This window comes from Podarcis muralis, chromosome 7 (genome assembly GCF_964188315.1).
Source record: "Podarcis muralis chromosome 7, rPodMur119.hap1.1, whole genome shotgun sequence".
Taxonomy (NCBI): domain Eukaryota; kingdom Metazoa; phylum Chordata; class Lepidosauria; order Squamata; family Lacertidae; genus Podarcis; species Podarcis muralis.
Genome location: NC_135661.1, coordinates 56,012,709 through 56,038,568, shown reverse-complemented (window position 1 = coordinate 56,038,568; position 25,860 = coordinate 56,012,709). Strand labels below are relative to the sequence as shown.

General features: G+C 46.9%; 1 protein-coding gene across 1 annotated transcript; it reads right to left on the bottom strand.

Moving 5' to 3' along the window:
- Positions 1-25,738, bottom strand: ZNRF1 (zinc and ring finger 1). Its single transcript, XM_028739322.2, has 5 exons — positions 25,148-25,738; positions 6,795-6,890; positions 2,750-2,855; positions 2,384-2,471; positions 1-1,163 (listed from the first exon to the last, which is right to left on the bottom strand). The coding sequence occupies exons 1-4, from the start codon at positions 25,641-25,643 to the stop codon at positions 2,414-2,416; spliced, it is 756 nt and encodes a 251-aa protein (XP_028595155.2). The 5' UTR covers positions 25,644-25,738; the 3' UTR covers positions 1-1,163; positions 2,384-2,413.
- Positions 25,739-25,860: the final 122 nt, after the last annotated feature.

Genomic DNA, 25,860 nt, shown 5'->3' with positions numbered 1-25,860 from the left:
TAAAATAACAGTGACTATTTTATTGAACATTATTTAATACCATATCAAAACACCTTGACTAATAGGGGAAGCTTCCCTTCCCAAGCTTTGAATATTTTTTTTTATTTTTTTATTTTTTTAAATTTTTTACTATATAAATACAGATACCTTTTCCTGCTTGGATGGAGGTCACCGGGGCAGGGGCTTTTTTCCCATGGCTGAGGCGGTCTCCGCTTCGTGCTCAAATGTGGATCAGGGAGGAGTGTGTGTGTGTGTCTGTGTGCGCGCATTTGTGTGTGTGTGTGTGTTTTAATAAAAATCGGTTGTTTTTTGTTTTCCACACAGGGCTGAGAAAGGTTCAGGCATCTTAGCAGGACACTTGTGAGTGGCAAACAGCCCTTCAGAATATGCCCCTGAAGGTGCCCCAGAGTCAGGAGTTCAAACCAAGACTTACTGAGAGGAGGGAGGGAAGGGAGGAAGGGGAAACCAGGGGACTTTTGGCAATGAAGGTGGGGGGTGTCCCTAGGTGAGGCAGGAGGGAGAAGAGAAGGGTCTCGGGAAATTTGGCTCCTCAACTGCCGGAGCGGCTCGAGCCAGGAGGCCAAGAGGACGCAGTCTTGTAAACATCACCAGGAACACACATCAGTTGACACGAAATGGCTGTTTTGTAAACACTTGAAAGACAAACCTACGACGCCTTCAAAAACGTGACAGAAAATGCCCTTTCCTCCGCAGGATGAGGGTAGGGGGCAGGCGTGGGGGGGGGTCTGTTGTTTCCTCTTCCTTTTCCAAGGGGTGGAGGTGAAAAGGAGAAGGGGAGGGGGGCTGGGAAATCACCTTTTCAGTGCAAAAGTGTGACCCGCGTATGGCAGGAAGGGCCGAGTCCTTGTCAAATGGTGGGTGACTCTCTCATGCTCCGTTTGGCTAGCAACCAGGTCTGGCCCAAACATCATGGTGCCGCTGGGCGACGGCCGCCGGCTCTGGCACCGGGCACTCCTCTCGACCCAGGCTGGCGGCTGCCAAGGTGTAGCCCTGCAAGGGCAGCAGCTTCTCTTGGGGTGGGTTCTTGTCTGCCCTTTTAAGTTGAGAAGTTAACACAAGCCCCTCACCCTACTGTCGTCCCAGTGGGGTCCAGAGCCTGCTCAGAGGAGGTAGGGTGGGGTGGGGATGGATGGCGGGACGACCTGTTGAGAGAAATGACAGGATCAATGATTGCCACGTGCACAGAGAAGTGAGCCCAAGTCGAGAAAAGCAAGTTCTTGACAACACCAACCCAGAGGAAAAACACATTTAACCCCCACAAAATAGGGAGAGTTTAAACTTAACACAAAACCAGAGTATTCTTCCATGTGAGATGAGAAATCAATTATGGGTATTCTTACAAATGCACCCCATGTTCTGAAATGGGTAAAATACCCTTTCAGTGAAAGAAAGGGGGGAAAAGGAAGCTTCCATACAGGAGCTTAATATCACAAATAGGTTGTTAGCCAAAAATTATTATTATTTTGCTTTATGGGGTTTTTCTTGGAAATGGAAAATCTGGATTGAATTGAGGTTGCGGAGGATATAGAAGAAGCATCATGTAGATGCTATAAAAATATGCATGCAGAAGATGTGTTTTTAAACACAAAAGTAGTCTAGGAAAATTTGAGGGAACTGTTTCTGTGTGGCAAGGCTTTTTGTAAAATGTGGTTTGTCAACCCACCAAAGAGTGTCACCTTAACTGGTAGACAGTACATGATACCCTGAGAACATCAAGGGATCCTCCTCATTGCAAAGAAACACAACACATACTTGCTTAGGCTTTTTTTTTCAACATTAATGAAACTCTGGCTTATTACAGAAGACCGAATGCTACTTCTAGAAATAATTCTGAAAAGTATACAGTCGACTACAGGTGTCTTGCTTTTTGTTAACTGCACCATAGGCTTGCTGATGACATCCCTGAAAGGCTCAGTAGTTTGTAGAAATGTGTTCCATGTTTAAGTAGAGAAATTGACAGAGATTAACACATACAAGCAAATAAAAATCAGGGCATTTATGAGGGTTTGCAGCTTGTGCAGACAAATCATATTCATCAACTGCAAAACTATTTCTGAATATCCTGGTTTTTACTCATCAATCAGATTTATCTTGTTGTTGGGCTGACACCTCTGTCAAATTCTGGTCAGCTTAATATGTTTTGGTTGTTTTAAAATTTCATCTATTGGGTAAAGAATGACTCAGGGGTTAGTTCTTATCTTTAAAATATAGTGCTGGATAAACTGATAGTGATTGTTGATTGGTTGCCCTCTGCTTGTTTTTTGTAAACGCTTCATGCTAAAACTTGGCAATAAATAGAAGTGTGGGTGGTGTTTTAAGGCCTCCAGATGTTTCAAGAGAAGATTTCTGAGCAAAGCCTCACCTTGGGAGAGGTCAGCAAGCGTTGCCAGGGTCAATCCGAAGGGTGTTCTGGGCAGGATCTGTTCACTTCAAACCAGGAATCTATACAACTGAAGAAGAAAAGGTGGGTATTAGACCCCACAACAGGGGAATCCTTGAGGCCAAGTACCTGCCCTAACTCTACAGGGTGGTGGTGGTTGTGGATGAGGAGCAGCATGGCCACCTGTGCCCAGCAGAAGGGGCTTGAGGAGGAAGAAGCACCCAAAGAATTCTGCGGCCCATATGAAGGTGCCATGGGGCAGGTTTGGCCATTTGCGGGAGCCCTGCTGTCCCACAATGGAACTCTACGGGGAGAGATTGCTGAACCCAGGTCTTCTTCATACTCTACCTTTTATGGTAAATGCACAGGCAGGGCAGCCGGGCTATCGTGTCCCCCTGCAGGAGTTCCTCCAGGCAGATGACACACTCGCCTGCATCCTTTGTTAGGACATCATCTGCAGGGGGGAATGAAGGTCAGAGAAGGCGGTTGAGCAATGAGCACCAGGCAGAAATGGGTTCCTACCCTCCTGTGCCATCTTGGCAACCTTCCAGCCTCAAGAGGGAGATTGTAAGGGCCCATAACAGAGACAGAATTTCTCACTCCTGGATTTGTCCATGGGCTAATGCTACAAAGTCCCTCTTCTCATGCAACCTTGGTCTTGCAGAGAGCATGCCTTCCCCTACACTGCAGTTCCGCGGGTAGTCATCTTGAGCCAACAGTGGCCATATTGTGAACAGTTACTTGCTCGTTCATTTGTGCAGATAAGAATCGTCTCCAAGCCACCAAGCAGGAGAGATCCCCTCTCTCTTTTAGGGCACCAAACAATTACCACCAACACACCTAGATAGGTGAGCTGGGGACACGGGCTGGCTTCTTTGTACAGATCTTGAATGTGAGAGCCAACTAATTTGTTCCTGACCGCTCTCGAAGGGAGGACCTTCCGAAAAGGCAACGGGAGATCTGTCTAGAGACTTGGGACCTAGTCTTCATAGAGATGGTAAGCCTGTGTCTAGGTTCCACTAATTCAGACTACAGGCAGAGCTCATGTGGTGGACCATAAAGACTTCCTTGAGAAAAAACATTCCTACCCACAGAGAGTTAGCACGTCAGGGGGCTTGCTTCTATTCTAGTTTTTATTACTACGTTGCTAGTCTCACAGACCAATCTTGCTCACGCTACACGAAGCATCCTGCTGAAAGGGAAAGGAAAGCAAAACAGAACTCAGAGGAACCAAAGATGGTGGTGTGTCTCTCCAGACACATCTCTGGAAATTGCTGAGGTTAACAGAAGGTTTGTTTATGATCACGAAATGAGAAAAGGGAATAACCCAATTGCTACCTACAATACAAACAATGATTGTGCTGTATGCTTTAGGAATAAGACATCCAAGCCAAAGGCAGTCACAGGCAAGTGCTAAGAGAAAAGCCCAAGCAATATTTTCACACTGATTATCATTTCAGCTTATTAGTCACTTTACCCATGTCTTAAAACATCTTGGAAATAGTAGTAAACAAAATAATTAAAAGCAAAACAAGGTTATTGTACTATGAAAAACAATCCCTCTGTCCAACCAACCACAGAGAGCACCCCCAAGGGGAGGAGACACCCATCAACTGCTGTCAAATGAAAAAAATAGCACTCAAATGCCTGGGAAATGTCTTCGCCTAGTGCTAAAAAGATATCAGTGTTGATGGCAGGAAAGTTTTCCAGAGAGAACATTCCATATAACCTGGTGGTGGGCGCTACTAAAAAGGCCCATTCCCTCCTCACACTCTGGACAGCTTATTATATGGAGAAGTTGCACTGTCTTGAAAATCTGATTAAATGCAATTCAGATATCATGCCAAACCATTGTTATGGAAGACTAAGCATGGTTTAGTGTGATGTCTGAATTGGGTATCACACACCTACTGCAATCAGAACATAACATTACAAAGGAGTGTTTATTTTGCAGAACTCATTTTGATTATTCACTCCTCTTTTCAGGAACACTCACTCTGGGAGGCTGCTGCCATTATGCTCTCCAACCAGATAAGCTGACAAAAACTAAGAGGATCCAGAGCAAAAGCGGTAAAAATCACTGTCTGAAACATTAAGCGGTAACATTTCTCTCTCTTCTTATATGCAGAGTCTGCATGCTAAAATAGAAATTGCCACCTGCGCTTGCCATGCTAAAAGCACCTTTTGTGCCACTGCACTAGTTAAGTGTGCATAAATCTAATCATGTAATTCTTTAGCTCCTTGGAAGCCGGTGAAGATCATTACTCGGTTGACAGCCCTAACAAATAGTGCAATATTCTTCTCCTCTGGAAGCCTCTGAACTAAACGCAGGCCAGAGAGGCTGCTAGGTTGACACTGAGAGGCATCAAAGGAAAGCAGCATCCCACTGTCTGATGCCTGGAGGCAGTTCTGTGAAAGCCCTCCTTTGCTTCACAGCTCCAAAAATAGGCAACAAAGGTGAGGACAAGGGGGGGGGCACTGGACGAGTTGCTAAGCACTGCAGTTCTGCTGTTTCCACAACCCCCCTGCCACTTTTCCCACCCCCACCCCGCTGCCTGACCTGACACAACCCTGCGTAAGCATGGTAAGGGCTCATTGGGGTAGTGGGGTGGGGTGTTGAAGAACAGGGATCCTCATGGTAGGGAGGGCAGCAGAGAAGGCAGCTCGGATTTAATCTTCCAGCACCACTGAGTAAGGTGCACCATCTCTGGCTATGCTCAATTTGGCAGGCTGAGAAATTTCTGCGTGGGGAGGGAGTGATGGAGCTGCCTTCCCTATCGCAGGCTGCTGTCAGGCAGGCTGGGGAAGGCCCAGCTGTGATGCAGAGCGACCAACTCCTCCTCCTGACCTGATTTCTAGCTTGCAGCCTCAGGAGCTGCCTGGCGCCGTCTCTGCCAGCACAGCCTGGGCGGATCCTGTGTAGCGTCAGGGACACTGGGGGACTAATGCAGCCTGGCACCGACAGCTTGGAGCAGGTGCCGGTCAAGCCATTGCCCGCATACCCACCCACCCCAGTTGCTGGGCAGGCCAGCTCATCACTCCTGGGGGGCGGGAGAGAGCAGTCAGCCCCCTTGCAATGCTGAGAGCCAGCTGAGCTGCAAAGCAGTGACTGCAGCAGCCCTGAGCATAGCCTGCACTGCTCTCTGTGAGAAGCGGAAAGCAAGCGAGTGCCCTGAGCGAGGGAAGCGGGTCACTGGCTCTGCAAAGGAGGCTGAAGAAATCACCTGGGGTTCTTGGTCTATACCAACCATGCATGCATGCACACTCACCCACCCAAGCGCTAGACTACTGCCTTTGCTCCAGCAGCAAAAGGAGGGCAGTGCATGCCCACCCCCCACAATGAGCTCACAATCAACACTATCTAAGAACAGGATTGGGGACGTGGGTGGCGCTGTGGGTAAAAGCCTCAGCGCCTAGGGCTTGGCGATCGAAAGGTCGGCGGTTCAAATCCCCGCGGTGGGGTGCGCTCCCGTTGTTCGGTCCCAGCACCTGCCAACCTAGCAGTTCGAAAGCACTCTTGGGTGCAAGTAGATAAATAGGGACCGCTTACTGGCGGGAAGGTAAACGGCGTTTCCGTGTGCTGCGCTGGCTCGCCAGATGCGGCTTTGTCACGCTGGCCACGTGACCCGGAAGTGTCTCCGGACAGCGCTGGCCCCCGGCCTCTAGAGTGAGATGGGCGCACAACCCTAGAGTCTGTCAAGACTGGCCCATACGGGCAGGGGTACCTTTACCTTTAAGAACAGGATTTGACACCCAGTACATAAAAGCCTTCTACTGTAGAGTTTCTAGTCCTTATGGGTGCAAAGTTCATTCAGAAGAATTTAAGCAGGTGTGGGGGAAATCCCAGAAACTCAGTTTGCATCTTTTTTTGAGAGTGCGTTGCATAAAAAATGGCTTAGTACTTATTTTTTCAGGCAGCAGTTTTGGGTACTTCTGTCTCTCTCTGTATTTTTTAGCACATAAGCTGACACAGTTCTGAGGAGCACAGGTGACATCACCAAAAGCCCAGGCTGGAAGAACGCGACATGGTGCATCAACGCTCGCTGCTGGACAGCTGACCTCAGGTCTGGGGAATCTGGTGCCTCCAGCTGCTGCTTGCCTACAACTCTGACCTTTCCTGACCATTGGGCCATGCTGGCTCGGGTTGGTGGGAGCTGGAGTCCCAACCAAGTCTGGTTGTTCCCCCTTGGGCTTGCATGAAAGACGTTGAGAAAGGTGAGCTGGTTGAGAACACAAGGTGGCTACACGCAAGTCAGATGGGGCTCAAATTTCCCTGGAGCACCCCAGGCGCCACCCTCCCCACCCTTCCTTGCAGCCCATGCCCCCCTCCTGCTGTGTCAAACTGGCCTCTTGAACCTGGAAGAACCAGCCTCTTGGAAAAGCCCCCACTTACCATTGTAGGAGAGGCGGGGCTTGCTCAGACACATGATAAAGTGCATTTCCATTTCGTCGGAAGCCACGGATTTGGAACAAATGGGGCACTTGAAACCTACAAAGGAGCAAAAGAGAAGGACATGTGGATTAGAGAGGGATGCTGACTCTGACACCATCTTAGGAACACAGGAAGCCGCCTCGTGCCAAGTCAGACCTGACATGAAGTTAAAATCTCACTGAGGTCACATGTACTAAATGTCAGACAACCCTGTAAGGGAAGGTGCAGGTGAAAGAGTGCCAGATTCAATTTCCATAACCTAACCAAACCCTTTCTCAGCCCTATCTGGACACATCAAGAGTGACCCTGGGACCTTCTGCATACGAGCAACTGCTCTGTAATCATTTTCTTTGTGGATGACTTTGTAACTGTATTCCTAACATGTTCAAAAACATTTCGTGGGCCAGGCCCTCTCCAGCCTGGCATCTTTCTACCACAGAGGGAAAGAACGTGCTCCTCCCAAGAAATGCCTCTGCGCTGCCCTTCGGCCACGTGAGACAGACAGCTGCAATCAGAGAGGGCACAGGAAGGAAGGACAGGACACGGAAGGAGAGAACTCTGGAATATGCCACAAGGCTTTCCTGAAAAACAAGGAGCAAGCAAGAGCAATCTTTTCATGCTCATGTATGAGCAAAGGCAACACCTGATTCTGGATGCCCCCTATGAATGTTTCCAGAGAATTAGCTAAGCTAAGGGGTTGCAGCAAAACTAGAGTCTTGAAGCATTTTAAAGACAAGCAAGTTTATTGCAGCATTGTATTTAAGGGGTGACAAGATGCTCTGTTGTTTTCTCCCTGAAGAACCAGGACATATGGCTGGCCTTTGCCCATGAAAGCAGTTTAGTGCTCTTAGGAGGAATATTAGCAAGACAGGTAGAAAATAAGGTCACATTACGAGTCTTACAAATAACTCTATTTCTTACCATGAACATATATAAATATGTATCAGGCCTACACAACTGGTGACGCACCAAGCAATTCCCAGCCTATCAGGGGTCCTACAAATCTCCAATGTTTGCTGTTTTCCTGGACTAGGATCACAGGATAGTTGCCAAATACCTGGTGGGCCACAATACATGACTGATAGGTTGTGTCTGTCTTTATGGGTTGCGCAAACTGTGGAGGCGTATTTTTCCCTTTAAGTTTCCCTTAATAAAAATATTTTTGAAAACTCAAATTCATTTCACATAAACCTACAAGAGACATGAACTAGAAACACACAAAATAAAACAAAAAGTAAACCTGTAGTGCAGTACTCATTTTTATTGTGAATGCCTCACTTGAGCTGGGTCTAGAGATGAACATTCTTAGTCAAGTCAGAAGCAAAATTAAATGTGCGCTTCCAAGAAAACAACAGCAACCCCCTGCATTCAGTTGGCTACAGAAATGTTATTCTTTTCTATCAAACATGGAACATAGTAGTGCAATGGGTCCAAAAGTTTGCCTCTTGGACACACATCTCTCTCCAAGTGAAATAAAAGCTTCAGCCTGTCAAGTCCCCAGGCTAAGAAAGAAATTGCTGGACAGGCTCCCAAATGGGAACTTACTCCTAGTATGGGACCAGAGGAACAAGAGTAGAAAGAGCCCGGGCAGGTTAAGGACTGTCAATCAACGCAGTACGAATAATGGTTTCTGATGTCAGATGCCCTGAGTGAGCACAGCAGGAACTGCTCACCTTTATGCCTGACAAGGAAACAATTCCCTGCTTCCTTCACCCATACCCCCAAGGAAGTGTTCTGCATGGCATAAGCCTTTGGAGGCAACGGCTAATGTCACCTGAGAACCTTCAGAGATAACACCCAGCTTCAGCCTCAGCTGGATACCCTCAAGAGCCTTGGCGATGCAACTCCCATCATGGCCTCAACTGGAGGGCACCAGGTTGGGGAAGGCCACTCTAAATAATGCTAATCCATAAAGCTACCCCTTTCTGCAGCTATGTAGCAAACATGGACCCTCCCCATCAGGAACTTCAGTTCTCAGAGATGAGGAGCAAGAAAGTGGGGATTTCTACAAACTGAGCCAAATATATTTGTTACAATTTTGCAAGATCAATAGTTCCTCTAGCTGTGGGATAATGAGGAAGGTCTGTTCCTGTTTTAAAAGCCCTCATTAGGATGTGTGGAAATAAGGGCTGCTAGCCAATTAAAGACTTTTCAGAAGATTAAATGCTCTGTTAAAAAGCAGACAATAACTTTGATTAGAATAATTCTGCATATCATAAAAGCTTTTGCATATTATAAAAGTCTATGTTTCTAACAGTTGAAAGTGTTTTTAAGCTGTAAAAAAACCTTTTAAAGCTTTTCGTTTCTGTACACTTCTCGCAATATCTTTCCCTCTCTTTTTCATTTCACTAATACAGCAAGTTTAAAGTGGTTCCAACAAATAAGCAAACTATTTGCTTGCAGCTCTATTTATTACAATCTGTACTCCCCAATCAATTAAATCTCTAGTAACTTATCAATTAAAGGGATATGAAAATGAGCCTGATCTAGAATTTTCCATATGATAGTTCCAAGCCCGGTGTGTGTGTGTGTGTGTGTGTGTGTGTGTGTGTGTGTGTAAGTAAATGCAGTGTTCCCTGCACCCCTTAAAATCCACATTTCAGGATATGAATCTTGCAACAACTGTATGGTATACAGCTGTGGTTGGCAGACCTGCAGCATCAACTGTACTGCACTGTGCTTGATGCGGTATGATTTTTTATGGTATATTTGCAGACATGATAGGGATCACCTGAACAAAGTTCATGGACCACTCGCAGTCCATAGACCACAGTTGCACAAAAAAGAGGTGAGCTCAAAAGGTGGTGAAGCTGAAGCTATACAGTTTTAATTCTTGAAGAAGCATTATTGGTGAAATACAGCTAACCCAGAAGACATGCTGAACACTTTCATGGCTGACATTCTAGACACCTAAGCGGCACACTGTACAAACCATTTTGACATGTTAGCGTTGCTGTTGGGGAGATCATTTTCAGGGATGCCACAGCATCACTTGCACCTACTCTAAAGGAGGCAAACATTTTGTTCCCGGTTCTCACACAGACTTGGAACATCAACAAGCCGGTCGGTGTGCCTTGAGACACTAAGTATTTCCATACCCTTTTAGAAGCAGGTTGCAGTCCAGGCTGATGCACACATTATGCCAGCCACGTAGCAACGAAAATGCCATTGAAAACAAACCCAAGCTGACGAGGAAGAGACAACTGACACGTGATATTGGCTTTCACCTGGGCAACCAGGAGCGGCTCGTTTCTGTCACCCAGCAACCATCCTCTATTTTTATAGCTCTGAAGCCTCTCTTTTTCCTCCCAGATCCAAATGCAGATGTACACAGCCCTGAAAGCAACACGCTTGCCACAGTCCTTTTATTAATCAAGAAATCAACCAGTATGCAGACACGCAACCTTTTGGCACAAAGATGGATGGAGACAGATGCTGGCTGCCTCTGCCCTCAATGTCCTTGCTGCCCAGGTCCGCCAACTCTATGGGGCTGAGGCCTCTACAGCTCCCCCCCCCCATGTCTGCTCGGATGGGACTCAGCCCCCCGCCCCCAATCTTAGAGGCCAGAGGAGGCCTGGCAGGATGTCACCCCCAATGTTGGGTGCAACTCGGTGCCTGTGCTGCTGCCACCTTGCTTAAAGTACTGGTAAGGATGGCATTAACAGCATAGACTTGGGAAGGCAAAATACTTGCTTTGACTTGATGGGTCTACTGGCAAGTCTAATTCTACCCTTGTGTGTATTATTAGGGATTGCCAATAGGTGGCCATGCATACCATACCACTCCTGATGTCTTCCCTTGACATCCTCAAGGCCTCTGAGTCCCTGCAAACTCACTGCCCCCTGAGTCACGAGGTGTGTAACAATGGCTACCCCTTTCTCCCCTGAGAAGTACAAAGATGCTGGAGGAGCAATTTGGAAGATTGATTCTCTTTCCCACTTCCCCTTTCAGCTCTATCTGCTTTTCAAGAATCAGATTAATTCTTCTGGTTCCAACTTTTATCCAGATCAATTGGAAAAGTAAAGCCTGTCTCTCGGTGGTGGGCTGATCTGGGATTTTATTTTGATTTTTGGGCGGGGCAGGGAGGGAGAAACGTGATCACAGGGTGGTAGCCACAGCACCTGCAACAAAATCCAAATTTATATTATCCAACTCCTGGTGTACCTGCATATTTTGCTAACTGTGCGTTAATTGTACCCTCAAGCCTTCAACATCTTCAAACGCAGTCTCCAGCCCCTTTTTTGTCTCAGGATTGTTGCTGGACTGCTTGCAGAAGTGAAACAGCCATTGCCAACAAGGTCTGTGAGTTTCAGTATCCACAGGATAACCAAGTGCAGCGGGGACATCGGATCTGTGAGAGTGATTGTGGGGTAAGCATGCAGAGTGCATGGCTAACTACCCACCACCACCATTTACCTTGGATAAGCTACCTTGACGTGTCAGACTATGACTCCCAACTCCTGCTTCCTTGGAACACGCAAAGAGGTGTGAGCAGCCCAAGAGCAGGAAAGGAGATTCCCCTCAAAATGGGTGGGAAAGAGCATCCAAGAGGGGAAAGCTCAGTACTGCTGAGTTCAGGTGCAAGTTCAAACAAAGGCTGCTCATTCTGCCACAAACTGGGATTGGGACACGGGATAAAAATAAGGATGCACATACTCTTTTTTAAAAAGCCAAGGGCCCATGTCAACAGCAGGCTATATTCCCCTAAGGGCAGGGCTAGGACGCTGCTTTGACTGACACCCCCAGGTGATGAGCACAAGCTGGAATGCTGGCCAGTAGCCCAGGGACAAGGTCTTGGCATGCCCAGGCAGAGTTTATTTAGGTTTTGCACGGTGGTGCCATCACAGCCACCACCACGTGCATACAGCCCACAGCAATGCTGACCTTTCTTTGGCCTCTGAGCAGGAAAAAGCCATGGTGCCGTGATGTGATGGTAAAGGAGTCATCTGGAGATCTCCATGATGGTCTGCACACCATACATTTCTTAAGGGATAATTTTAAAAGCCCCCCTGGCTTGGCGAGTTCAGCATCCGGTTTCCTACAACGGCTGACCAGATGCCTATGGGAAACCCACAAGCAGGATTAATCATGCTTGTTGGCAACCAGATGCACAACACTGGGTGGCAGACTTACCGTACATTCCAACAAATCATCCCTTTGGCAGGACGTCCCTTGTCACGCTTAGGGACACTTCTGACCATCCTATCTATTGTCAGCCCTTTACAGTAGAAATACACACACACAGCCCAGTAGGTACCTTTCTGACTTAGGTAAACAACTACAGGCGAGACCCTGTGTCACAGCTCAGTGTCAAAAGCATACTGTTGTGTCGCAGGAGTGGGCAGAAGATAGATTTGGTTCGGCTATATATTTAATAGAGTTATTTCCTGCTTCTCAGCTACAGCCCTCAAAGCAGCTACCAGTATTTACAACTGGCCCACTCCCTGTTGAACTTTTGGTGTCTTACTGATTTGATTTTTTTTTTTATTCCAGCAGGCATTTTAACTGAAGTCTGATTTTAAAGTTTTAACTGATTTTTACCTTTTCCATACTGCATTTGTTGTGCGCTGCTTAGAGACAATTGCAGTTAAGCAATATAAATAAATTGCTTAAATAATTAAGGAAAAATCCTTATCCAATATACCAAGAACCACATGCTCATCACTAAAGCAGAAGCCGGCCTCAGACATTCTTTCCCACAAAACTCACAGGGAAGTCACTCTTTCTCAGCCTAACCTAATTCATAGGGTTGTTGTGAGGCTAAAAGGAGAACTATGCCTGCCACTCTGAATGCCTTGGAAGAAACATGAGATATAATAATAATCATCATAAATAATCGTGATGATCTGCCCTCCCCTGCTCTATAGCAGACACAACAAATGGATGCAAATGTCAGTGATTGTTGCTGTATTTTTATTGTTTTTATGTAAATGGCTTAGAGTTTTATCATGTATAAAATGCTCATTTTAAAGTTATAATTGTATAAAGTGACCTCCAACTAAATAATGATAATTATATGTACTGTATATATCTTCCTATATACATAAAAATGTAAGGTGCTGTCACATTCCATCAATAGGTGGCTATTTTAACTGCAGCATGAAGATTATTATTAAAGTGTGCATACTGCCCTGGACCCGCAGGTCTCACAGCAGTTCCCAAGATAACAACACAATATCAATAAAAACAAAAACAACCCAATAACACACACACACACACACACACACACACACACACACACCCTATGCTGAATGTGTGCAGCAACATTACAGCATCACCCATAAGAACTGCTGGATCAGGCTAACCAGATGCCTGTGGGAAACCCGCAAGCACACCTGCTCGCCACATACCTCCAACCTCCTCCGTGCAGTGGAAAGTGTGACAGGGGCTGTGCACAGATAGGTGATCTGTGATGCAATAAGTGATCAGCTTGTTGGGAAAGAGCAGGCAAAAGAAAGCCATTTCCAAAGATGTGGTGGTGATTAAAGCGGTCCATTTTCTCCACCAACGGGATCTGGTTTATGAGCGAGAGATCTGAGGGAGCTTACGAAGCCCACAATTGTTTTGTTGCTCTGGGACTCCCTGCCTGGGCAGGAGATCTGTGTTGATATTGCAGTGGAAAGCCAGTAAGAGCTGTGTGTACTAAAAGGCTTTTGACCTTTTAAAAGCTTGACTGTACTACATATGCCTTTTTACATCAGTATCACTCCCACAGATCAAATTTACATTTTTTATGCTGGTATTTGGTGGTTTTTAACCAGCTGGCTCCTTATTCTTATTAGTTTTCTTGCATTCTGTGCTTCTCACGTTAGCCACATTGGATTGTAAAAGGAAAAGAACAAACAGGACTGCTGTAACAAGGCACTGAATCTCACCCCATGCCCCTGCTTGCAGTAACTTAAGTCTCATGCCCTTTATGCCCCAGCCCTTCGCCAACACCTTTCTCTCATTCAATACTAAATCTGGCTGCAAGTCCTTCCGGGTCAGAGATTCATATTGCCTAATAGTCCTTGTTTAACCCAGATCTCGTTACAGGTCACTGTCAGCCCATTAGGGAGGAAGGTAATTCAGGAAATTATGGACCTGTTCCTCTTCTGTAACAAGGAAAATACTAAGCACACAGCAGAGAACAAGTAATTTGTAAACAAGGGGGTTGGGGGTATACTGAGCAATCGGTTTCATTTAATAATAATAATAATAATAATAATAATAATGATGATGTTTATTTTATAAGAGATAACTTGCTTGACTAAGAAAGGAGAAAATATACACAATAATTAACATATTAAAAGAAAGAGGCTCTAAGAGGATTGGTTTGGATTTTGTTATTTTTATGCATAATATTCTGAGTAAGCAATGGGGAGAGGGAGGGCAAAGAAAAGAAGCACCAGCACCCTGTAAAAATAGAATTTATTGATATGCCAGACAGCTCAAGTTCAATTTCAAAGCAAACTGGTTTCCTAGAAGCCTTCATTTCCTGGATTCCCAATTCAAGGCTACAATAACTTTGTCATCAACTTATGGATGTCCCAACACCACCCATCCATCACAATCTTGCCTCCAGATGTTTTGGACTACAACTCCCACTTGTCCCATATGAAGCTTGATCCATACACAGGAAACCTAACCCGATTTCCTGCTGGGGGCTGGCTTTCCTCACCTTCTGCAAGCTCTGTGTAATCCTAGCAAGCTGCTTTTTTAAAAGCTGCCAGAGTGTTGGACTAGGACTTGGGAGACCAGGGTTCAAAGCCCCATGTGGCTTCACTGGGTGACCTTGGGCAAGTCACTGCCTCTCAGCCTAACTTACCTCACAGGGTTGTTGTGGGGATTAAATGAGGAAGGGGAGAACCATGTATGCCACCTTGAGATCCTTGGAGGAAAAGGTGGGATATCAGTGCAGTAAATAAACAAACAGTATGTTGGGATACCTTGCACTCTAAGCACTAAGCAAGGTGGGTCCCCTTGACTCAGGAACACAGCAGTGGTGATGCCCACATCTTTCCTAGAACTTCTCCGCTCCTCCTTACTTCCAAACCAAGCCAAACCTGCATGGACCCCTGCCTCTGTGTGCAGAGGATCACACCTCCAAAAATAGCCAGAACAGCAGGGATCAGCTGTGTTATGTGAGCAGGCATATAATTTACTTCTCCATGGAAATCTTCTGTGCTAAACTGGAATCTTAAGCATGGTTTTTTTAAAAAGGCCCTCCTTAGTGTGCAAGTGTGATCCAATGTCATCTGATACATACACACTGGCCATAGCAGATCCATTCATGCACTTTGCATTACCTACACTTGCCCTCAAAACTGCAATGCAAGTTCTGACCACAGTTCAGTGTGGAATTAGGGTTGGCCAACCAGCACATGTGTTTACAACAGCACAGCAATGCAGACAGGAAGTGACCTGTATTTTGTAGGTCCCTAAGTGGCTGACTTCCCAGCCTCCAGGTGCTAAACCAAGCAGCCAAAGCTGTCCATTATAGGCAACCTGAGGCCTGCTGCTCTAAACCACTCTAGCAGCACACAGAAACAAGTCAAACATGAAATCGCTTTATCTGTTTCAAACTGACAACTTACGGTACCCTTTCTCTATGAAGGAAGCAGCCAGGGAAACTCACAATAATAAAATTACATTAAAAGAATTTAAAAAGGGGTCTATGCTTTATTTATTATTACATTTTAATCCCACCTTTCCTCCAAGGACCAAAAGGTGGCATAAATAATTCTCTCCCCCTTCCCTTTATCTTCACAACAACCTGGTGAGGAAGGTCAGGCTTAGGGGATAGTGACAGGCGCAAAGGCATGGCTGAGTGGGGATTTGAACTCTGGTCTCCCGGGTCCTAGTCCAACGCTCTAACTACTATGCCACACTGGTTCTGCCAGTATAATGTGTTTGCAGGAAGCAGTATCACACCAGGGAAGGGAGGGGAGGGAAAGGTAAGCAAATGAAGGGCATGTCTGGCTGGTGCTCAATAACACTGAGAAATGCAGCTGCAAGGTTGTTGGCATTTTGTGGTGGGGGAAGAATGGTTGGTTCAACCTTGTTAAAAGGTTCAAAGCAGTGGCTTGATGGCCAAGGGAAAAGAAGATGGATTCTTTACCTCCAAAATAAATTGTGCTCCTAGAGAGTCAGGGGATATTTCTCCTCTCATGGAGGAAATGTTCAGCCAGCAGTCATGTGGCAGAAAGGCCACCACTGCCACAATTGTACTCAGGAAGCTCTCTTATATATTTTGCTTCTCATTCCTTTCAAACACTCCCCAGAAATCCCTCTGTGCACCATTAAGGTTTCAAATTCGCCTGGTGGGGAGAATTCTCCCAGCTGCTGCAAATGCATCAACTACTTACAGAACTCTCATTCTTGAGACAAGAATAAAATGGCATCTGCTCAGCTGCCACTTGCTGCGACAAGGTCCAAGGAACTGCTCCACAAGAACTGAAAGGCATCCAGGCCATATTCGCACCACATATTTACAGGACTGCCGTATCACTTTAAACTGTTATGGCGTCCCTCAAAGAATTATGAGAGGTGTAGTTTGTTAAGGGCATTGATAATTGCTCAGTTCTCAGAATGGTTTAACAATCCATCCCTCTTCAAAGGGAACACAAAAGCACACACAAAGGGCAAACTAAGGAGGAAATTGCTGAGGTAAAAAATAAAATACACCCAATACAACCAAAACTGTAGTAACACCAATTGCGCGGAGGGGGAAGAACAGTAAAAATTGCCAACTCACAAAATGAACAATAGGAAAGGCACGTGGCCAAGAAAAGACAAGACCACATCCACACCTCTAAACCACTGAGCCTCTCAGGCTTGCCGATCAGGAGGTCGGCGTTTCGATTCCCCACAACGGGGTGAGCTCCTGTTGCTCAGTCCCAGCTCCTGCCAACCCAGCAGTTCGAAAGCACCCCAAAAAGCGCAAGTAGATAAATAGGTACTGCTCCGTGGGAAGGTAAATGGCGTTTCCATGCACTGCTCTGGTGTTGGTGTTCCGTTGTGCCAGAAGCGGCTTAGTCATGCTGGCCAGATGACCCAGAACAACTGTCTGTGGAGCAGACAAACGCTGGCTCCCTCGGCCTTTAAAAAGCGCCGCAACCTCAGTCTCGTTCGCAACTGGACTTAACTGTCAGGGGTCCTTTACCTTTAATAGCACTTTAAACAGTCATGGCTTCCCCCCAAGAATTCTGGGAACTGTAGTTTGTTAAGGGCACTGAGAGTTGTTAGGAGACCCCATTTGCTGCACAGAACTACAATTCCCGGAGTTTCCTGAAAGAGGGATTGATTGTTAAACTACTCTGCGGATTGTATCTCTGTGAGGGGTCTCCCAATGTGCTCATTTGATTGATGCTGTACTGTACTCAGCCCATGCAGGGTTCGGGCCTAAATGTTTTACAGCTGTACATTCAAACCGAAAGCTGTACATTTGGATGGAACCAGGTAGCAGTCTTCAATCTTGGTTCAACATTATCTTAGAAAGATGCATCATTTGCAAAGCAGCGGTGCCTGTTTGGAGACATGCATGATGTCGTATTCTGCCCAAATGCAACTTGCCCTCTCGAGGGCAGAAGCTGAACAAGCTTCCTGAAGGTTTGCAGCAAAGGTGAGCTGCTGCCAAAACCACTTCAACAGCTACCACTCATGATACCAAGGCCACTCCGTTGCCAGATATTTGTGTTTAAAAATGAATGTGTACTTCATAAAAGTGGAAAAATACAGCTTTTTGAATGAGCATGTTGCTTTCTGCAAGGCAAGCAGCTCACCTGAAGCTTGGGGAGAAGTGTAGCAAGATTGCCATTAGGCGTGACAAAATGACTGTATTGTCCCACACATAGCAAAGCTGGGCTTTCACTGCAGGAGTCATGCCCCCCTTCAATATTATGTCTACCTTCAGCCTGAAGAGTCCTTGGCCAGAAATGATGTGAGTCGTAGTCCCATCTGGAGAGCCAGAGGTTCCCCAGCCTTGCTTTATAGGAAGAGCCCCGTCTTAAGATGAGGGTTGTGACTCTCTAAACGAGGCAGTTTTCAGAAACGGTGGTATCTGGCACACCAGGTGCAGCCAATGAGTTCACAACAAACAGGTAATGATCAGCTTGCAGCTTCTCTTGGCAGGCTGTTCATTTCCTGTCCCATAGGAAGTATTAAGCCGCACACACAAGCCGCTGCTTCCTGCAGAGCACAGATGCTGAAAACAGAAACCCCAGAAACGGCCTTGCTATGTGAAAGTAGACGACTCCTGTCTCCTTTCTTTTTCTGCCAAGGACACTCCTGCTGCCTCCTGCTCCACATGCAACCCCTTCTTCCAAGCAAGGAAATGCACAGCTATGCCAGTGGTGTACCCATGTTTCACATCTAGTTCACAAAGCCTTCCAGGGATTTATTTATTTATTTATTTATATTTATTTATTTATCCATCCATCTGATTTCTATCCCACCTTTCCTCCAAGGAGCTCAAACTGGCGTGCCTTCGTCTCCCCCCCCCCCCATTCCATCCCAACAACCCTGTGAGGTAGGTTAGGCTAAGAGACAGTGACTGGTCCAAGGTCACCCAGTGAGCTTCACGGTTGAATGGGGATTTGAACCCAGGGCCTAGTCAAACACTCTAACACTATGCTACACCAGCTTAACACTCTTCAGCAAATGTGCTTTTGATGGCTGGCTGCGTGTGTGTAGCTGAGAGGCTGGACACCCCATATAAAGTTAGAATTCTGCACATTATCTTGATGATATCTATAACTTGATTATGCACCAGCAACAGCACCAGGGGTTTTCTAGCAGAGGGAATTATAGGGTAGAGCACCACGCTGGGGGGGTGCCAAAACAATGCTGTGGAACGGACCACTAGACATGGGGGATGCTGAATTTTAGCAGCACCCAGGGTGACACTGGAATTTAAGAGCCCAAAGTCCACCACTGTTTCCAAGCAATCACCCATCCCAGAAGCTGACCAGACCTGGCCTACAGTTGCTGCATCACGGGTCTTCAGATCATGCCCTGAATCTATAAGGAAGTTGGCACGCTGCACATAAACAGTGGTAACTATGAACAATAATAACAGTGCCCTTTTCACAACCAGACCCAAGGCCAACCCTCTCTCCCGAGACCCATATCCATTCACATCTCCAGTAACCACACCAGCAGTACATTTGCCTTGGTAGTTACACAATAAGAAAACATTCTTAAACAAAGATAACGGCTTGGATCCAAAGGTGCCCTTCCATTAACCAAGAGAGCCTCTTCTACTCACAGAAGGGCTGTTTCCAACTTTGCAGAAGGCTGAGAAGAGCCACTGCAAGTCCAGGGAAGTTATTCTCTGCCTGTGCGCTCCAGCCTTTGCTGTGCTGACTGGGGATGATGGGAATTGTGGTGCAGAACAGCTGGATGGCGGCAGGTTGGCGAAGGCTGGTGGAAGGTCTTGCTCGAGAGAAGACTCCATACAAGTTCTTTTTTAAAAGAACTATTTATGGCTCACTAGTGTGCATATGCGGTTTCTTGTACTGTAAAGCAATCCCCAGTACACCACAGGGGCACACTGCAGAAGGCTAGGTTGGCAAGTGTTGCTTCCACTTGTCCAACAGCTCAGCACAAGGAACCACCAGGGACTGCCTCAATGGTGATCACAAGGCACTTGCGGGTCTATGACTGGTTTTGCGCACTCAAACCTCCAATGCAAGGTAAGCAGAGCTTCCATCAGAGCAATGCTAGGATCTGGAGCAACACTGCTCTGCACCCATAAGCTTTCAGTTACAATGGAAGCTCAGGCTTTGCTATATCTCTGTGCAAGGAACCTGCATGGAAGCAAGGCATCTCTCTTGGAGGTGGTGCTAGCAGCTCCCCACCTTCACTCCTAGATGCAAGAGGTCAAGTTGTGGCTGCTTCATTCCTGCCCTGCAGGGAGTTGGACTAAATGGCCCTTGGGGTCCCTTCCAAATCCACCATTTTATGGTACTTAGTGGTGAGGAAAACAAACTCTCCGCATGGCTCAAAAGCACCACCTCCTCTATCAATTGTGTGGCTAAGCTCACAGGATGAAGCCCTGAAGGCAAGGCTGACCCAACTTCCGTTGCATACCACGGTAAATGGTATGCCTCAAACACACTGGCTCAACAGGTCAGATAATTAGTGTTTGTGTGTGCAGACTGTTCTTTTTCTTAAAAAAAAAAGAGAGAGATAGACTTCCCTTGTCATACTACTCACTGGGAAGAAATGGCCATAACCGCTTGTCTGACAGCCTTCAAACTCACCCATATGGATCCACGACAACGCCTACTGTGACTAATTAAAAAACAGGAATGCTGCATTTTTGGAGGTCTGCTGTCTTATTAGCTAGATGTTCACCTCTGCCCCATTTCTGCTGCCACAGACATCCAAAGAAAAGGTTAGTTGGCTCTGAGCAAACAGATGTTGACCCAGCTCTAACAGCTGCTCAAGGAAGCCCCACCTAGAGACGGTCAACAATTGTCAAGTGACTTTTCTCATAAGAAAAGTGCTAGATTGAGGACTTAGCCCATGGACTACAAGAAGATCAAACATATCCAATTCTTAAGGAAATCAGCCCTGAGTGCTCACTGGAAGGACAGATCGTGAAGCTGAGGCTCCAATACTTTGGCCACCTGATGAGAAGAGAAGACTCCCTGGAAAAGACCCTGATGTTGGGAAAGATGGAGGGCACAAGGAGAAGGGGACGACAGAGGACGAGATGGTTGGACAGTGTTCTCGAAGCTACAAACATGAGTCTGACCAAACTGCAGGAGGCAGTGGAAGACAGGAGTGCTTGTCGTGCTCTGGTCCATGGGGTCATGAAGAGTCGGACACGACTAAACAACTAAACAACAACAACAAGCCCTTGCAAAAGGCAAGCCAAAAGCCGAGATGGGCTATGCTGTGCCTACCCAGCAGGAGGCGGCAATGCTTCTGAATACCAGATGCTGGAAACTGAAAGAGAGGGGTTCTTGTACTGGGGTCCTGCTTATGGGTTTCCTATAGGCGTCTTGCTGACCACAGCACAAACAGGATGCAAGACCACATGGACCCCCTTTGGTCTGATCTAGCAGGCTCTTCTTATGTTCTTATGTTCAGGGAGGGCAATTGAGCAAGAGAAACCACCCTTGAAAAGTTGCTTGAACCCAGCTCTCTGCAAGGTCCATTTTAGCAATGAAGCCTCCTTTCAGGGAGGGGCTACCAGCTGTTTGGCTTATAAATAGCCACTTGCCTGGAAACCTGTAGTAAGCAACACACTTCCCTGGAAACGCTGGGCCCTCCACCTGTCTTTTAGGTCACAAGTGACTAAACTTGGGCATGTGCAGGCAGGGGAACTACCAGTTTGCAGGCTGCTCTCCTTTGTCAATTTATTGGCAAGGCTGAGTTTGGGGAGTCCACCAAAGTGACTGATAAAGATGCTTGAAATGAGGGACTGGGACTTAGTCTCCCAGGCAAAGAATCAAGGACTAGCAACTAACTCAGGCTTTCAGGAGCTTGATGCAGCAGCCTTGCTGAAGCCAAACTGGTCTGGGGCTGGTCAGCACCTAGATGGGGAACCCTGGGGAACCCAGGCATGCCACCTTCAGTAAATGGGGAAAGAGCTGTAGCTCAGAGGTAGACCGTCCGCTTTGCACATGAAAGGTCCCAGCTTCAATCTGTAGCATCAGCAGGTAGGACTGAGAATGCATGTTCCCCATCTGAAACCCTGGAGAGCTGCTACCGGTCAGTGTCACCAATACTGATGGATCAACAGTCTGTCTGAGCTGATGTAAGGCAGCTTTTCATGAGTTTTCCAGAGTAAATTAATAAAATAAAATAAATACCCAGGGAGGTTATATGTGAATTCAAGAGCCAGCCTTCTGAATGCTACACAAGGCAGTGCTGCAATTACATCGCAAAGGAACTAAGGTTTTGTGGGAGCTGTCCGCTGCTCTTTATCCAAGAACTTACAGCCATGAACACAGATATCTTCTGTCAGAGATGTAAAGGCAGCCAGTGAAGTGGAGATGAGTCCCGTGCGCTGTGACCTTCACAGTGCTCCCCCTCCCCCTCCCCCCTTGGAAGAAAAGCTTCCCCCTCCAGCAATAGGGTATCAAGAATATTGCAACACAGATACAGCCAAGCAGAAAAGCCCCCTGCTGTTCAGGGAAATATCAAGGTGATGGAAAACATTAATTGGAAGATTAACCTAATTATCTGGACACAGAATACATGGGTTTTAAATAATTTCTCTCTGAGCTGCGCTCTGTGAAGAAGACATCGCGGCTGTAAACAATCTATGCACTCCACTTGGTCCAGGCAATTATTTTCCAAACAATACATGATTTGTCTGTGCCAGCTGGTCCACAGAAAATTAGCATCAACTAACCACAAATCTGTACTGGCAGTATAATATTTTGGTTCTGTGCATGTCTTGGTAGCCATACTGCTCTTGCAGAGGTGCAAAACACACAGACCAACTGAGACAACATGAATGGAGTAATATTAGAAATGGTAAAGATTCTCAGTTACATGGAGCTCTTCTTCTGTAAAAACAGAAATATAGCATTGCTGCTCTTAAACAAGACAGGTCATAAGGTTTGGAGAGGAACTACATTAACTATGAAGGAATTTGATTGGCAAGGGTGACAAAGCAAAACAAAGTAGCAAATATATTTAACAGGGAAGAAGATGAGCTTGGAAAGCACCAGGACTCATCAGATTTGCTTGTATCATTTAGCCTAATTGATATTTTAATCAATTAGGCAGGCAACAGATAGATGACTAAAATATCTCCCAAGATGAAAGGGACTTCCTCCACTTCCTGACAGAACCTGGTTGCAAATTGCCTTGCTAGGAGACACTGCTTAATCTTTACATCACTTGTTCCCTGCAGCACAGTGGAAGGGAAACTATGAACACACACATCAGAGTTTACCCCATGGAACCTACCAGGACTTGCCTCCAAGTTCACATGTAGAAGACAGGACCGTAAATCTCTGTACTCTCCATCCCAGATAATTTCTTTTCTCAGCTTCCCCTTAAAATGGCCATCGCTAACCTGGTGCCTCCCCAGTTGTTTGGGGTGCTCACCTATCTAGAATTCTACCAGATGAGTTATCAAATATGTGTTCTACACACTTCTGAGGGCAGTAGGCCCAAATACCACTTTTCAAGGCCCCACAGATCTTATCTTCATTCTCTATGTCTTGCATACTAACAACAGGTGTCCAGGCTCAGGTAATTTGGCAAGGAACAAAGAGTGAGATTTGAAAACTAAAATCACCCTCAATTACTTACCATAACTTCTTATCAGCCAATAGAGGCCATACATTCCTGCAACTCTAAAATCTGTTCCAATTAAACACAGCCCTAAGTTAACATGCTCCACAAAAAATCTGTTGGATCAGACCAAAGGCCCATTTAAGTCCAGTATCCTGCACATAATTTGTCATCAAGATGCCTGAAGGGAGCCCACAAGCTGCAATTCATTTCTTATATTGGTGAGAAAGCAAGTTACTACATTCCCCTTCTAGCTTTAATCCAAGATAGAGGGTGAGGTGGAGTGGGGGAGAATACAATGAAAGCCTGCTCTTTTCCCAAGAGCAAAAGAAAAATACTGTCCATTAATCAAGAGAACCACCATTTTTATCTTGTGAACTGCCCTGAGATCTTTGGATGAAGGGCAGTATATAAATTTAATAACTAATAATAATAACATGGTCTGTTGGGCAGCTTTCTTTTGCACTGATAGGTGATGTGCCAAAGCCTCAGACCATACTTGCAAAACTGCCACAGGCAGCCATCCGTAAGAAAGAACAGGTCGTTACCTTAGTCTCTCCACACCCCAGTAATCACTTCCTCAGCTGCCACACCAGACAAGTCACAGTGTCAATTCAACAAAAGCTGGAGTCGAGTTCAACAGTTGAAGCGCTACTGTTATTCTATGGTTGGGGTTAAATTATTGATTGACAATTCTATTTGTACAGTTTTTATTAGCTTCCCTGGGCTCCTATGGGGGGAAAGGAAAGAAACACCACTTAAATAGTGGTGCATCTTCTTGTATGTCTAAAGCAGGCCCCACCCCAACCCTAAACAGAAACAAACAAACAAACAAACAAACAAACAAACAAACAGGTGGGCACTCCAAAGTGCTGCCTGGGCACAAACTGACCCCAAATCACTGCTGCGCCTGTCAAAAGGCTTATTCGCTGGTATAAACTTTTCAAAGATGAGCCAGTCATTTTATGAACCTATAATGTCAAGGGAAGTACTGTAACAGTACGGCTCTATTCTGCCTTGGTTAGACCTCACCTGGAGTTCTGTCTCCAGTTCTGGCCACCACAATTTAAGAAGAATATTGACAAGCTAGAACATGTACAGAGTAGGGTGACCAGGATTTTTAATGGCCTGGAAACCGAGCCTTATGAGTGGTTGTGTTGGGAGTTGGGCATGTTTAGTCTGGAGAAGAGAAGATCAGAGTGGTGATCTGAAAGCCATCTTCAAATATTTGAAAAGCTGTCGTGTGGAAGACAAAGCAAGCTTGTTTTCTGCTGCTTCAGAGAGCAGGGACCCAAACCAACTGATTTAAATAACCAGGAAGGAGATTCTGACTAAACATTAGAAATAACTTTATCATGATCAACAATGGAACAGACTCCCTTGGAAGCTGATGGGAGTCTCCTTCACTGGAGGTTTTTAAAGATAGGTTGAATGGCTATCTGTCAGGGATTCTTGAGCTGTGATTCCTGCATTGCAGGAGATTGGACTGGATGACTCTTTGGATCCCTTACCATTCTATGATTGTATATTGTTTTTATGGTATTTAATGCTTTTTGGGACTTGTAAATGTGGTTGTATGCTCCATTGATATTTTACATACAGTTTATAAGTACTTTCATAAAGTATATAAACAAATGAAACCTACTTGCCAGGCCTTGAGCACAGGCATGCTTCTAAACATGCTCACAGTAAACCTTTCCCTCACCACCACCAAGCAAGGACAACAGCCACCCTCACCTTCTTTAAAACAAAGGACTCTGAATATCCAGTCAAGGGCTTCAAGTGTCAGCAAACTTGACCCCCAGAACCTCCAAGCACAAGACAAGTTCACCACAGATAAGCCTGCATCTTTGCTGCCTGCCTAATGGGACCCTGGCCTTGTGTTTGGGGCAAGAGGGAAGAAGGATGCATTTGGGTCCCCCTCAAAGAATAAATAAATGATGCTATAGATATGTTGCAGGGTGGTATTTCTTGCACAGTTTCCCCTTCTCGTTTTATGAAGAGCCTTGGGGTTCCCCATGACTGTCTGAAAGGAGGCCCGGAAACAAGGCCGCGGGGGCGAGCACACTCACCGCTGTGCGAGCTGAACCACCGGGGTCCGATGTGCAGAGGCAGCGCATCAGCCAGCGAGGCCCTGGACCCCAGGTAGAGCATCCCGTCTCTGTGGTGACCGCCTCCCGTCTCCTGGAAACCGTTGCCATGGGCGTAAGGGGTAGAGTCCGCGCCCGACCCGCCGCCGGGACCCCGCTCCGAGTCTGCTCCCGCCGCGGCTGTCGTCGTCGTTGTGGCCCCCGCTGCAGCCGCCGCCGTGTAGAGGCCGAAGGGGACGCTGCCGGCCGTGGCGGGCTCCATGCCCAGCCCTACGCCCACGCCGGCCACGGAGCTGACGGAGCGGCTGCGCAAGCCCATGGCGGGCCCTCCGCCGCCGCCCGCGCCCCGGTAGTGCCCGAAGTGGGGGGCTCCCCCGGGCGGCGGCACCGCGCTGTCGTCGCTCGACACGCCGGCCAAGGGCCCGCCCCGGGAGCGCCCCGTGGCCGTTGCGCCCGCCGTGCTCTGCTTGCCGCCCATGCCGCTGGCGGCGGCGGCAGCAGCGCCGTGGACGGGGAGGTCGAGCAGGGGCACCCGCGCCGGGGACTAGGAGCTAAAGCGGCCCCCGGAGCCGGGCATCTTCTCCCGGCCGTCGTCGCCGCTCCGGCCGCCGCCGCTCCTCCTTCGCTCCGAGCGCAAGCAGCAACAGCCCCAGCCGCCGTCCGACGCCGCGCCCCACCGGGCGGCCCGCTGCTCC